General features: G+C 30.5%; 4 protein-coding genes across 6 annotated transcripts; 3 read left to right on the top strand and 1 right to left on the bottom strand.

The window, feature by feature from the left end:
- Positions 1–610: 610 nt before the first annotated feature.
- On the top strand, positions 611–5783 carry LOC118073015 (facilitated trehalose transporter Tret1-like). 2 transcript variants are annotated; one of them, XM_035093294.1, is made up of 2 exons: positions 611–785; positions 4107–5783. In XM_035093294.1, the coding sequence occupies exon 2, from the start codon at positions 4152–4154 to the stop codon at positions 5616–5618; it is 1467 nt and encodes a 488-aa protein (XP_034949185.1). In that variant the 5' UTR covers positions 611–785; positions 4107–4151; the 3' UTR covers positions 5619–5783. The 2 variants fall into 2 exon arrangements, with proteins under 2 accessions (XP_034949185.1, XP_034949184.1); XM_035093293.1 differs by lacking the exon at positions 611–785 and adding an exon at positions 2829–3635.
- Positions 5784–5953: 170 nt separating this feature from the next.
- On the bottom strand, positions 5954–9731 carry LOC118073014 (sorting nexin-14-like). The gene is made up of 6 exons (XM_035093292.1): positions 9517–9731; positions 9162–9396; positions 8377–9073; positions 7660–8293; positions 6938–7488; positions 5954–6838 (listed from the first exon to the last, which is right to left on the bottom strand). Exons 1-6 carry the CDS (start codon positions 9585–9587, stop codon positions 6414–6416), a joined length of 2613 nt encoding a protein of 870 aa, XP_034949183.1. The 5' UTR covers positions 9588–9731; the 3' UTR covers positions 5954–6413.
- Positions 9732–10388: 657 nt separating this feature from the next.
- Positions 10389–12122, top strand: Pbp49 (proximal sequence element A Pbp49). The gene is made up of 5 exons (XM_035093295.1): positions 10389–10752; positions 10821–11007; positions 11116–11379; positions 11459–11700; positions 11767–12122. Exons 1-5 carry the CDS (start codon positions 10568–10570, stop codon positions 12041–12043), a joined length of 1155 nt encoding a protein of 384 aa, XP_034949186.1. The 5' UTR covers positions 10389–10567; the 3' UTR covers positions 12044–12122.
- A 263-nt stretch (positions 12123–12385) lies between these two features.
- On the top strand, positions 12386–14673 carry Cdc37 (cell division cycle protein 37). 2 transcript variants are annotated; one of them, XM_035092798.1, is made up of 6 exons: positions 12386–12588; positions 12832–12965; positions 13075–13522; positions 13610–13915; positions 13995–14237; positions 14311–14673. In XM_035092798.1, the coding sequence occupies exons 1-5, from the start codon at positions 12556–12558 to the stop codon at positions 14214–14216; spliced, it is 1143 nt and encodes a 380-aa protein (XP_034948689.1). In that variant the 5' UTR covers positions 12386–12555; the 3' UTR covers positions 14217–14237; positions 14311–14673. The 2 variants fall into 2 exon arrangements, with proteins under 2 accessions (XP_034948689.1, XP_034948688.1); XM_035092797.1 differs by having other exon boundaries at positions 13995–14314.
- Positions 14674–14785: the final 112 nt, after the last annotated feature.

A 14785-nucleotide genomic window follows, 5' to 3' on the forward strand; every position in this document is an offset into this window, starting at 1 on the left:
TTATATTCGTTACTTTAAATAGTTTTATTTCGACATTACAAGTTGAACTATAATTTTATATTTCAAGCAACTAAAATGAATTTTATTTGAGAAAATTTTTTTGATAAAAAACTTTTAACTGCCACTCTAGAATAAAATTGTCTATATATAATTTCTATTTTAGTTATTATAATATTAATTTCATAGCAAGTTTTATGGTTTTTTTTTTTTTTATAAAATAAGAGAAAATTCCAACTCAAGTAATAAAAAAATTTTTCAACTGAACTTGATTCAAACATTTTTCTGTTATCAGAAATCAATCTGAGATATCAAATAATTGTTTCATTAGTAAGAAATCTCAACTTTTCAAAAGTAATTACGTAATTCGAAATCTTTGCTTCGCACTTCTGATTGATAAAAAAAACTTCAAGTTTTTCAAGATTTTTCCAAGTTTCCCTTTTCTAGACTAATCTTTTTGCAAGTCGCGTTTAGATATGATAAGACTATCATAATCGCATTGTTCTATTATCTATTAAATAATTAAGAGTTTTCTAACATTAAGAATCTTGCATTTGTGAAAAGAGTCCTTCTTGCCACTCCACTACTCGCAATTCTCATGGCGCGTATATTTGTAGTGGGAGAATTCGTTGATTTAAAAGCCACGGTAGCTTCCAAACACACGTCAGTATATCGTTAAAGTGCAGCAATCAGTGAAGCATCGTATCAAACGTATAATTGAACAATTAACCAACTCTCAATCGTCTGTGTACCCAAGGAAACTTTCTCTGAAACTTTAATTCTTCAGGGTACGATTAATTAACATTTTTTTCTTTTTGCTTTTCTATATCTTCTGTTCCACTTCTTGACTTGAGTCCCAAAGCTTCTGCCTTCTCATTTCCCCCAAGCAATTTTATATCCTTTTCCTCTAACTTTTTTATTTCATGTTTTTTTGTTATTTTTTTTTCGCTTTCTTTTTATTTCATTTCATCCCTCGTCACTCGATCCAATTATTCGCTCCATTCTTTCTTCGCTTTGCACCGACCCTTCGACTATCCTTGGCCAGAATGTTTACCATGAATTACGAATAAACGCAGCCGCATAGCGAAGGAAGAAGTGAATCGATTTGCAAGTGGCCCACCATCACCCTTATTCTCTCTATTGTTTTCTTCATTCTCCTCTCAGTGACTCTAAGTTCCAATCATGAATTTACGACGCGTTTACTCCTGAGAGAAAATGTTTCTAACATTGAATGAAAATTTATTTCAATTTTAAAAAAAACAATCTGATGGCAATCATGAAAATGACTACTCTTTCTTGAAATATAAACTTTTGATGGTAGAAAATTAAACAAAGTGAAAATACCTATTAAGTAAATGCAATGAAGTCAGTAGGAAGTTATGAATAATAATACAATATGATCTAAATACTAATAGTCTGCTACACTGTACGCTTCAATATTGCTACACATAAAGATTAAGTGAGTAAATAGCATTTCGATGAATATTATTAATAATATATTAGCTAGATAACAATTTCTTATCATTAACTGAATTTCCCAATGATATAATAATTATTAAAACACAAATATGTGATATATATTAAGCAATTATTTTTGTGCGTCTAATTAGATAAATAGTAGAAATTATCTAAAAAGGAAGTATCTTGACTGATATCAAGAAACTTACTCACATTAATTCGTTTTTTTAATAAATCGATTGACCTATTTTTCTATCGAAAAAAATATCAATTGAACTTTCACAATACTACTCATTCTTAGTGAGAGCAAAACATATACTTATTCTGCCCATCATAAAGTTGATAATCATATTTGATTAAACATCTGACAATTATGATAAAAACAGTCATTTTCACTTCGTACCAAATTTTTTTCTCAAGATCACTAATCGTTATTATACATCGATTCATCAGATTACGTCAAAAATTTGATTGATTTTAGATTAATGTCTTCATTGAGAGATCAGTATTAAACATTTGTTTCTTTCTTTAGTGTTTTTTTCTAATTTTTTAATTTTTCTTATCATATCGGAACATCTAAATACATATTCTAACGATTTTTCTTCACAATGTCCTACCTCATCCGGTATTTGTGTTTCATTTTACTTGTCTAATTTGTTGTGCAATCGGATGCAGCACAAAATGAATTGCACAAAAGTCATTTTTTTCTCCTTGACATTTATTTTTTTTTTGTCACTAATTTTTCCGGAGACAGTTTAATGATAAAACAACACTCAATTCGCAATACTGTTACAATTACAAATAATAACAATTTAAGTATAATAAATATTATGTTATTACGTTGTCTTAACAATTATCTTAACCAATTTCAATATCGTTAGTATTACAAAAAGTTCACATGTTTACATAATATCGTATGCTTTAAGCAAATAATGAAATTCCAGTGTGCTATTAACTTAATTTAAAAAGGGAAAATTGGAAACATTAATAGCTTGGATCGGTTACAAAAAAGAAAAAAAAACAGAATTAAGAAGGTCATAAAAATAAATAGTACAAACATGAGATGTCCTGAATAAAATAAATTGCAAAAAATAAACTAATGGATTAATACGTAAGTTTTTACATTAATTGGAACAATTCTATATAATAGATTTTTAAATTAATAAGAACATTTCAAATCATCATAAAAAACAAGTTTGCAGTATTTGACGACTTTGCATGAAAAAAATCTATAAATCTGATTGGAAAAAGTAGTTTTGATTTGATTTTATCAATTTGTAATCACTTTCACTTGTTGATATCTATATAATTATAGCTCTACATATTCTAGAATGAACGTAGTTTCCAGTATTTTTAATCGAAAATTTACAAAGTATGCTACGTTGTTCATTAGTTGTCTAATGAAAATATTTTTGTTGAAACTATTGACATATTAGAAAAATTTTTGCATCAATCAAACAGTATAATCTAGTTTTAACCTTTGGATGTCAGTGAAACCAATTTACACAGCAAATATCGCAGTTGCATTTAATAACGGTGGTATTATCGGCTTAACAAGACATTTTTCGTAATTTTTACGATAAAGTCACTTGGTCTGTTGGTAATAAAATTGAAATATACTTATAAACCTACATAATGGTAAGATCAATAATGGACCATTTTCGAAGAAATGTTGAAAATTCCTTTGTAATGATGGCTTTTTATACCTACGTTTGTAAAGCCTAGTAAGTGCTTTCCAAAAATTTAAATATTGACTTACAAAAGCTCAACCTGAAAGCATCATTTGAATAATTTATTAAAAACATGTGCTGAACGAATATCAACTTGTTCAAATGAAGTAAATGTGAATATATTTGCGCGCCATAGTGACTTTAAGCCACGTGGTGTAGTGAATTGTATCAATTTTGCGTCCTCTCTATAAATGGAATGGAGTAGAACATCTTTCTGGGTTTGGTCCAGTTCGATTATATTTTTTTAGTATCTTGTAAAATAGTCAAATACAAGTGGCACAGAAATAGTTGAAAGTAAATAAAATTAAAGCAATTAAAAAGAAAAGTGAGAGAGTATTGTTACCGTTATTGCTGTATTTAGCTGTGATTCTATAAAAATTTTAAGTAGTGAATATGGAGGATGAAATATATGATACAATGGCAGGCCCGAGCCAATCAATCAATGTTAACGTACGTAAAACATTAAAATTTATGATAATAACGAGTTTTTAGAATAAAAACATACACCACGCCCGATCCGATATGCATTCTTTTCGGTCTAAATGCGTTTTAACAACAATGTTGGGTAGCGTCAGTAATCCGCGTTTTTATTGGAGGATGAATTTAATCCAATGCGCCAATTAAAATTAACCGCGCGAAATTTTAAAATATTTGAATTTTAATTTTTTCACTATCAGTATTTATTTCTTGAATGAATACAATATATGAAAGATAATTTTATTGAAACAAAATCTTTCATATTAATTTTTGATTTTTAATGAATTTCCATAATATATATTATATGATAAATAATGAACTTAATCTTTTATTTGAATAATTCAAATATTCATCTTAGAAATAATTTTTATCATCCACCTTATCATAATATAAACATTTTTTTCAAATATTTCTGTAACTGACCTTATTTTTTTTCTTCTACAGCCAAGTGAAACAACACCTTTACTTGTCTCACCACAAGAAAGGAAAATGGTGGAAAAGAACATTGGAATATCACAGCAGACGCTGGTATCAAGATCAAGTGACAATGAGACATCAGGAAGGAAAGTCACTCAGTACATTGCTGGATTAGCAGCAACATTAGGAGCTCTTGCTGCAGGAATGGTACTCGGTTGGTCCTCTCCTTGTGGAAAAGACGGAGTCAAATTAGCTCAGCAGTATGGCATAGTCATCACACCAACTGAATTTTCATGGATCTCATCAATATTCAACTTAGGAGCAGCTACAATCTGCGTACCAATTGGAATCTTAACCGATATCATTGGAAGGAAAAGAGCTATGTTAATATTAGTCGCTCCTTTCACTATTGGTTGGATCCTTATCATCTTGGCCAACTCCGTAGTTATGTTCGACATTGGCCGTTATATTCTTGGTATAAGTGGTGGTGCTTTCTGCGTTACTGCTCCTATGTACACTGGTGAAATCGCTGAAAGTTCAATCAGAGGTAGCTTAGGGTCCTACTTTCAACTCATGTTAACTACTGGAATTCTTATAACTTACATATTAGGATCAGTACTGGAAATGTTCACGATATCATTAATTTCTGCAGCTGTCCCACTAATCTTTTTTGTAATATTCTTCTTCATGCCAGAAACTCCAACACATTATTTAAAGAAAGGTGATATTGATGCTGCTAGAGCTAGTTATCGATGGCTCAGAGGTCCGCATTATAATATTGAACCAGAATTAGAAGCTCAAAATGAAGTGTTGACAGAATCAAGTCGCGATCAAGTATCTTTCTTTACTGCTATTCGATCGAAAGCAGCTCTCAAAGGCTTATTTATTGCATTTGGCCTCATGTTTTTCCAACAGCTCAGTGGAGTTAACGCCATGATTTTTAATGCAGGACCTATCCTTGAATCATCAGGAAGCTCGTTGGATCCTGACATTTCTACCATTATTTTGGGAGCTATGCAAGTTTTTGCTGTATTTATCAGCACTTTAATTGTTGATCGATTGGGTAGAAGACTATTGCTTTTGATGTCTAGTGTGGCAATGACTTTGACAACCCTGGCTGTTGGAGTTTTTTTCTATGTCCAAGCAACAAACAAAGAAACAGCTAGTTCAATTGGATGGCTGCCGCTAGTTTCAATGAGTATATTTTTCATTTTGTTCTCTCTTGGATTTGGGCCAATCCCATGGATGATGATGGGTGAAATATTTGCTCCGCAAGTAAAAGGGATTGCTGGAAGCAGTGCCTGTCTATTCAACTGGTTGATGGCTTTTGTTGTTACGAAATTCTTCAATGATATTCAAACTTCCCTTGGAGCACATTGGACGTTCTGGATTTTCTCAATCATTTGTTTAGTAGCAACTGTATTTGTTTTCTTTATTGTTCCTGAAACGAAAGGCAAATCATTAGAACAAATTCAATTGGAATTAGGTAGTAGTAATTCTTCATTACCTAATCAATTTCGTGACTCTAACAAAGCATAGTGATAATTGTAATTAATTTTTTAATTAACTCAATCGTTCAGGGTGACTGTTTTAGCGATGCATTTGTTATTTGAAAATTACTGTCATGTGTGATTGTGATGATACTGTTTTTATACAGTCTTGATTTATACATAAAGATAAATAATTATTTATATTGCACTGAAATTATTAGCCATCATTAAGAAAGTGTATTTTATTTTAATTTTATAAGACTGATTCTTTTATATAGATATAATTGCACTTAAATTCCGATTTATTCTTGGAGTGTATTATTATTTATAGAATTATGTATAATACTGATAGTGTAATAAATGATGTAAATAAATTGCTCTTAAAATAAAGTGTATGTATATTCCTGTACTTAATCTTCAATAATTTTTTCCTTATAATATTTTTATAAATATTCTTAATTTATCACAAAGATTATCCATATGAAATTATTACATAGCTGGAAAAATTTATAATATCGACCTACATTACAAAATAAAAATAAAGATATAATTAACAAATTTTCAATTTGTCTTCATTCTTTTCAGTCTTGATTTAAAAATCGAAACTCACATTCTCATAACAAAATTAATAGAACATTCAACAAAACAGTGTGCTATAAAACTTTAAGTTGATATAACAAATTCAATAATTAATTTCTTTAATTTAATTGAATAAATCCGTTATTTAATTTTTACGGATAATTTAAATAACTTCATAGAAACTTTTTACTCACAGTTCATTTATGGAATGTTAGTTGACCGTTAATAATTTTTATTTACCGACCGATTTTTTTATTGTTAATAATCAATTTCCGTTTGATAACTCAGGGAAAAGTGACACAATCAGTTGATCCACTAGCATATAAGCAAGATGTTTATTTAAAGGAGCATTTTGTAATGGATCTAAAAGTGAATCCATCATTTTAGTCCAATACCGAGTCCGTATACCAATAAGCCATTTCGGACAAATAGAATATAACCCTTCTTTAGCACTTTTATACCGTTCTTCATCTTTCACTACTGGAGATGGAGGCCTTTTCGATACTTTCGAATTGAATATTGTATTATGCAAAAGTTTTACTACTATTGCAGCACGACCTCCACTTAATAATTTGGCTAATGTATCGTCCAGAAATTTATTACAAATTGGATCTATATTCGAAGAAGATAATGATGCAGTTAACCAAAGAATTGTTGATAGTGATGGTGAAACATTTAACAAACTGTCCACTGTAATTAAAACATAATTCTTTTAATCAAATTTGATCTTTATCATTAAATTAGTTTTTTAAACCTTTACAAATTATGACTGTAATAAATTTAATTTACCTGCTTCAGCAATGCAAAAACAAGCTCCTTTAACGTGTTGTTTTTTTGGTGCGCAGTACGGTAAGTTGAGACTTGGATTGATATTTAAATTATTATTAAATGGACCAGATATCAAATCTCTACCCTTTTTCATAGATTCAACAAAATGGTTATCATTTATTGGGTCTACTCCCAAGTTGACTTGGTCATTCTCTGCATTTGTAGACGCTAAGAAAGTGTTCATAAATTTATCAAGATGCTGACCTTTCTCTTTTCGTAATTTATGAGCAACACTTTGGTAAAGTACGCCAATATCTGGTGTGCTATAACTTGTTAAACATGGTTTGAGATCCGGAACAGTTAGGAAAGTATGTAATAATTCACTACTTCTTAATGTCGGTTTAACTAGCAACTTTTGAAGAAACTCTTCATATCGTTGACGGTTTGCTGCTATAGAAACATACTGATTTTTACGTATAGGCAAAGGAGAATCATTCATCTCTCGATCACCATGGAATTCCATCAAGCGGGCACGAAGAGTATAAAAATCTTGATCTCGTCTTAAAATTGTCCTAAAAAAGTATGAGATCTATTTTAATAATTTAATTAAATGTATAAAATAAAGGAATAATGTTTAATTAGTACTGAAAGATAAAAAAAAATAAAATCTCTATCAGTACTCAGTAGTAAAAGATAAGAAAGAAGAAAAGCTTGACAGGAATAATTAATAATTCTCTAAGTACCAGGATTTATTTTCAGCAACACTATGAATGGCTACCATATATAAAGGATAGCTTCCTCCTCCATCAACATGAGGAACAGTCACTCGCCAAGCTGTTAAATCCCTGTTGCACTTATCAGAAGAAAAATTCATATCCTGATAAGTTCTTGGTGTACAATCGACCTCTTCCGCTTGGAAAACATCTGGAGTTTCAAAAGTTGCACCATCAACAGGAGTTGCACGAAGAGCTCCTCGAATCTTCCCAAGTTGATTACTTAATCGAGTTCCCATCCCAGCTCCTCCGGACATACCAGATTGGGTAGAGGTTTTTGTGAAATTACTTGAGACCGGTGAGCCACATAATAGTTTGTACAACTCGTAACTGTGATGGAATGAGGGTAGACAAATAGTTTCAAGAAGAGCATGAGCTTCTTGATGAGCTTCATATAATGGTCTTGATGTTCTTAATTCCTGAATTTTACTTGATCCGCCTTTAAGTATTTGCTGCATTCCTTGGGATATATGCCACGGTAAATAAACATATTCACTACCTTCTGGATCTAAATATGTTGAATAAATATTTTGAGCATCAATGAATAAATTTTCTTCCATTTCTTTTGTCATTTCTGGATTGAGCATTCGTTTACTAAGATCATCTAATAAAAAAAAAATAAAATTTTGTTTTAAAAAAATGATTGCATAGAATTTGTAATATTATATTTCATTAATAAACTCTTACCAATATCTAAACAAAATTGTAACAAATTTACAGGTCCTGTTTCTTTAATGTGTTGCATAAATAAATAAAGAAGCTGAGGATCATTTAGTACTTGTTCCAAAGACGGTTTTAATGGGTCATTAAATGGTTGAATTGTTACAACAGGAGTAACCCACGCTTGTAGAATTGGAACATTTACTGAATCCATATCTTGTGATAAAAAACCCTCACATTGAGTACCCAATTTAATTAAAAAATTAATATTGTCTGGATCTGCTAGTGCATCCATTGCAGGTAAAAGAACCCAATTGGCTAAAATTTCACGTAACAGAACCTTGTTATTAGTAGAGATATAAGTACTTGGTAATAAATGCGGTAGCACTCCAGTAACTAATCCACGCAAATAACTCATTTCTTCCTCTCTAGAATAAGCTGCAGGATGAATTCTATGTCCTAAGTAATCAACTGCAAAATCATCTGGATTTCCACCTTTTTTTGTAGCTTGTTCAGCCAAGACTTGCCAATCTTGAGCATGTTGTAAAGCAATTGGAATTAAATTATCAAAAATCAATTGAGATATTTTTACACGCAAAAGTCGTGCAGTAAGATTTCTGATAGCTATTGTAGTTGCAAGCCGTAGTTGGTGAAGGAATGCATCATCTGCTGATACGTTTGCATACCAAGAAGTAACGTAGGTTTGTAAAACATTCTCTAAAAGCTAAAACATGTATGTGTATATTAATTTTTAGTCTCTATTCAACAATTGATAAATATTTAATAGATTCTGTACAAATATTCTACTTTACATTATGAAGTGCAGCATCGAGATCTTTTGGAATTTTTACTTGAGTGTTGTAAATAGACGGTCGATGTCGATTGCAATCATCTCCACGGCATACTTTACAAGCTTCATTATTAATTAATTTATTAATGTATTGTTGTTTATTTCGTATTAAGAACGTTCTTACGAATGAAATTAATTCATCTGTCCAAAAACGACCAACAATGTAGAGTCCACAGATAAAAAATGAGCAAATGTAGCTGGAACATCAATAACAATGCAGAAACTAAATATCTTCTCATTATTAGTAATCGTTATTCAAATTGAGAATAGTAGAAATTCATTATTGTTTGTTGATTATTATATAAATCGAAACTAACCTTTCAAAAACAACTAAAATCACAGCAATTGTTGATAAAAATATGATTATAAAATAGTCAGGCGTTATCATGATTTATTGTTAAAATAATTACTTATTCTACTTATTATTTACGACGAATAATCATTTCTAAATACCACAAAACAACCATACTTAGAAGTGATAATATTTTGACTGATTTTAGCAGAGACAAGTATTGGTCTCTGCTGATTTCAACAGCTGACAGCCATTGTTGAATAATATAATTATCGACATTTATCAGCAATACAACTGTTAAATTTCTATTTTACCAAGAGTAGGTAAATGAAATCATACGAGATCAGATTACGGCTAATGAGATATGTATTCTGACACACAAAGGAGGATAATTAACATCAATAATGTTTATTTATTGTTTAATTAAGTTAGAATACATGAACAAAAATAATTTTGAGTTTCTCAAAGAACTTTTTTGGGAATTTTCCCTCCCGAGAATTTTCTTGTTTCTACTTGGAAAAATGACAATCATCAGCCATACCAGAGAAAAGAGACCAGAGAGACGTTTCTGTAGTCAAGCGTGTTACCTCTGAGCTGTTACAAGAATATCAAATTGGTTTTATAGCTTCTATGTATGTTACGAACAGTGCTGGACCTTTTCTATTTAAAAATTTGTGCTTGAAAATAAACTGGCTTAGGATTCTTGTAATGAGAGTAAAAGAGAACACAAATCTTATCTCTTTTCTCTCTTAGATTAAGGGGCGTGGCTGAAATAAACCGTTGCAGCGCCATCGCTCGATGGGTTCACAGAAACTTTTATGTTGTGACCTGAGATTACCGACATGTTGACCGAAACTTCGTCCGGATTTTTAACACAGCATTGGACTTCTATACTGGTCTCTCTTCTCTGGGTCATACGAAATTGAAGAACGCCATATTGGATTGCTATTTTAACCACAATGTTGACATTTTCCCTTTCAAAGAGGGCTACTTGAGACAAAAAAGATAATAGATTTATAAAAAGAAGATTAATTTATTCATTCATTCCAAATACTTATATAATTTTTTTAATTATTATGGAATCTGTTTATACGTCATTCAATGCCAATTCCAGTGAGAAATTGAATATAAAAAAACATTTTGAAGACTATGCGAATTTACTAAATTACAAATTTAATTGTCACGATGGAAATGAAGCTCCTAATACTGTAAATATTCCATTACCATTAGAAGAATTAGAACAATTGGCTGAAGATTGCAGGTATGTAATTATAATGTAACTTAATATTGGATTGTTATAATTATGGGATGTATTATTTTTTTTAAAAGGATTGATCTTTTGAATGATGAAGGAATCAAAGCATTTCATGATAATCGACGATCAATTGTACCTAAGGATGTTAAAATCCCTGAAGGTGTAAAATTGCAAACATTGTTAGATTTGAAGAAAAAGTATGAAGAATATGATAGTCACCTATATAACGCATCTTTGAAATATATAAACGAACAGATTGTGGTTTGTATTTTTTAACTTTTTCTTAATTTTTATAAATTACTTTAGAAAGAAAATATTGTATGTCATCAAAAATCATTAACCATCAATTATATCTACTATGTATTTCAGAATTATCCTAAACCAAAAACAAAAGGCCCAAAAGCTAAACCTGGGGAAGATATACTGATATTCATCCGAGTTTACAAACCATTTTCAGCTAAGTCAGAAGATAGTCGCTCAAGACATACAAAAATACGTTTAGCTCATGTAATAGCTATGTTAGGTCGTCAAACATTAGCTGAACTTCGTGATAAAATTCAATGTCTTTCAGACTTATCAGTAACAAAAGAGAGTAGTGAACATCCAAATACTATTGTTGAAGTGACTAACAAAGTATCTTCTAATACATAATATATTTGTGCATAATACCTTATAAAATATCGTTTAATACATAGTAATTGTTTTGTTGCAGGACATCTATAAATCTGGTTTTTTCTATATTGAAAATACTTTTTATAATGATATGAGAGATCCAAAGAATAAAGACAATAGTCTTCCCATCCGAGAATGGGCAAAAACACGTAATTTAGGTCCTTTTTACATAGCAAAAATGGAAGAAACTCGCGTAGATTCGTTAACCGTAAGGTTTGGATATCCTTGGGTCTATCAACATCAGGGTAACTGTGAGCACTTGATAGTTATCAGCGATGCAAGGTAATATTTTATAATAATATAAATTTAAACGGCAAATAAGTTAATATTATTAAAACATGTTGATAGATTGGTAGCATCTGATGATGACTTGGCAATATCTAACTATCCAAGAATACATCGATCAAAACCTGTTAAAGTTCCTTCATGTAATATGTGTCTGGAAAGATCAGCACAGTGGATAGTATATGATAATCCTAGAATACCTCATGATCCGTCTTATCATTGCCGTAAGTGCTTTTTACGGTTTAATTATTTAAAGGGGAAGAAGATAGGAAATTTCAAAGCATATCGCTACCCATACGATCCAAAGCTAATGAAATTAGCTAATGTATATGGTAGATAATATATATGGTAATATATACGGTAGATTTTATGTTAGTTTTAATCAATTGTAATAAATTTTTATTGAACATTGTAACGAAGTTTTAATGAATATTCTAATAAACTTGTTTGTACAAAAGCAGGAAATATACTTTATTCGCTACAACTATAGAATCTTGTTGTGATCGCTTGCTAATCGCTGAATCAACTTATTTAGTTCACGGATTGTCGGAGTGACCGCTTGGAGCGCTGAGGTAAATTGCAAGATGAAATAGACAGAGCCCTCTTAATTTTTACGTCAGAAATAAAAAAAGAACTGGAAAATCACGAACTTGAGGTCGAAAAACTTAACTTTTGCGTAATTTCTGTTCAAAGCAAACAATAAGCCGCTTATGTATATTTGTTCAATGAAGTGAATTTGTAGCGAAGTAATACCTAAAGCATCTTTGTCAGAGTATTTTAGACAATATTTTAATTAAAAATCAATTTAGATAAAATTACTTGTTACTCAGATTAAAATAGTCAACTATTAAAATGGTTGATTACAGCAAATGGAAAGATATTGAGGTATGTAAATTCTATAAACTCTTATTCACTAATTATGGAATAGTACATAGAATATCGAGAATGTTCTGGAATGTTCAAACTTGACAGATAAATTATTTATACAATGTAATACAAATATGGTGTGTGAAATTAAATTTATCATAATATAACTTGTTTTATTGTGCTATGTATTATTTATTTTTACTTAATTTGTTTGAAAGTCTATTACGATAAGTAAATTTTAAAACGTTTTTCATTCTCCAGATTTCAGATGATGAAGATGATACTCATCCAAACATTGATACCCCATCATTATTCCGATGGAGGCATCAAGCCCGATTAGAAAGAATGGAAGAACGTAAAAAGGAACAAGAAGAATTCGAAAGAATGAAGGCTGAGTATGTATTACAATTGAATATCCTGTAATCAAAAGTTAACAACATTATCTGTTACTCTTTATCAAATTCTTGATTAATTAAATAAATTTATTATTCTCTAAATAAACAGAACATTGAAGAAACTTGAAGAGACTAAACAGAAAATTGCAACCTTAGAAAAAGAACAACCAAACACTTCAGACCTAAATGTTTTAAGAAAAACACTTCAAGAATTAGAGTTAGAAGAGCTAAAGAAAGTTAAAGCCAGAGAAGAAGAATTGAAGAAAAAAGAAAAATTAACACCATGGAACGTTGATACAATTGGGCATGCTGGGTTTACCAAAACAGTTATCAACACAAAACCACGTAGACAAGATGATGATTCAAATTTACCAGATGAGGTTCGAGAACAAAAAATGAAAGATTTTGTTAAAGCTAATGAAAAATCTTTGAAGAAATTTGGAATGTTAAGAAGATATGATGATAGTAAACAATATTTATTAGAAAATCCTCATTTAGTTTGTGACAATACTGCAAATTACTTAGTAATATGGTGTATAAATCTAGAAATGGAGGAGGTAAATATTAATTTATGAATCATTTGATATTTATTAAAAACTTTATCCTTTCCACAAATATTTATAAATGTTATTTATTTATTTCAGAAACACACGTTAATGGAGCACGTTGCGCACCAGTGTATATGTATGCAATACATTCTAGAATTATCGAAACAATTAGATGTTGATCCAAGAGCTTGTGTGGGATCATTCTTCAGCAGGATCCAAGTAGCCGATGTAGAGTATAAAAAATCATTTGATGATGAACTTGAGGCATTTAAACAGCGAATTCGCAAAAGAGCAGCAGAGAAAGTGGAAGAAGCTCTAAAAGAGGCTGAAGAACAGGAACGAAAACAACGGCTTGGACCAGGGGGACTCGATCCTGTAGAAGTTTTTGAAAGTTTACCGGAGGTAAATTAAAAATAGAAGAATATATATTTAACAAAACGAAAAAATATTCATATTCTTAATTAATTGTTATTCTTTATAGCCTTTACAAAAGTGTTTCGAAACGCAAGATATTCCTTTACTACAACAGACAATAGCTGCAATGCCAGAAGAAGAGGCTAAATATCATATGAAACGGTGCATTGACAGTGGACTCTGGGTACCAGATGCTAAATCCAAACAAAAAGCTTTTGAGGGACAAGAAGATGCAAAGAGTGATGAGATGAATTCTACTGGTTCAACCGATGTTCCTGATACTGATTAATTAATCTACTGAAATTAAAAAGTGAGTTTATGTAAATTGTTCATATTAAATTTTTGGATATATCATTTATCAAACAACTGAATTCGTTTATTAGTCAACAATTGAGTTTCTCGGACCATCATTTTATTACAATTCCTTCTCATCAAGTTACGCATGCGTTCGCGGCAGTGTCGTACATTAGAACGAACGTACAAGCATAATAACGATGTGTTATAGGGCACGACCATAGATGTAGAATCTACATTGTAGATACATAGAAAACTATTCTATAAAAATAAAATATATTTCTTTTTCTGAACTTGTTCCGTGAATTGATAGAACGCGATGGCCTTTGGCATAGTTGATATTCGTGTTCTATCATTACTTTTTATTGTTACATATTATAAAATTGATATTAACTATCAAACAGTTTTCTATATTTGTAAATAAAATAAAAGTAATGCTAATTTCTACGTAACAAAATAATTCTCTATTCGCATTAGTGATATTTCTGGGTTTATCTCATTACTTATTACTGTTTAAATGTTATAACTTGTGGTGCGTTTGCATGAAACGGCTGGTCAGTATAT

Source organism: Chelonus insularis, unplaced genomic scaffold (genome assembly GCF_013357705.1).
Source record: "Chelonus insularis isolate UGA/USDA-ARS -01 unplaced genomic scaffold, ASM1335770v1 contig_94_pilon, whole genome shotgun sequence".
In the NCBI taxonomy this organism is placed as follows: domain Eukaryota; kingdom Metazoa; phylum Arthropoda; class Insecta; order Hymenoptera; family Braconidae; genus Chelonus; species Chelonus insularis.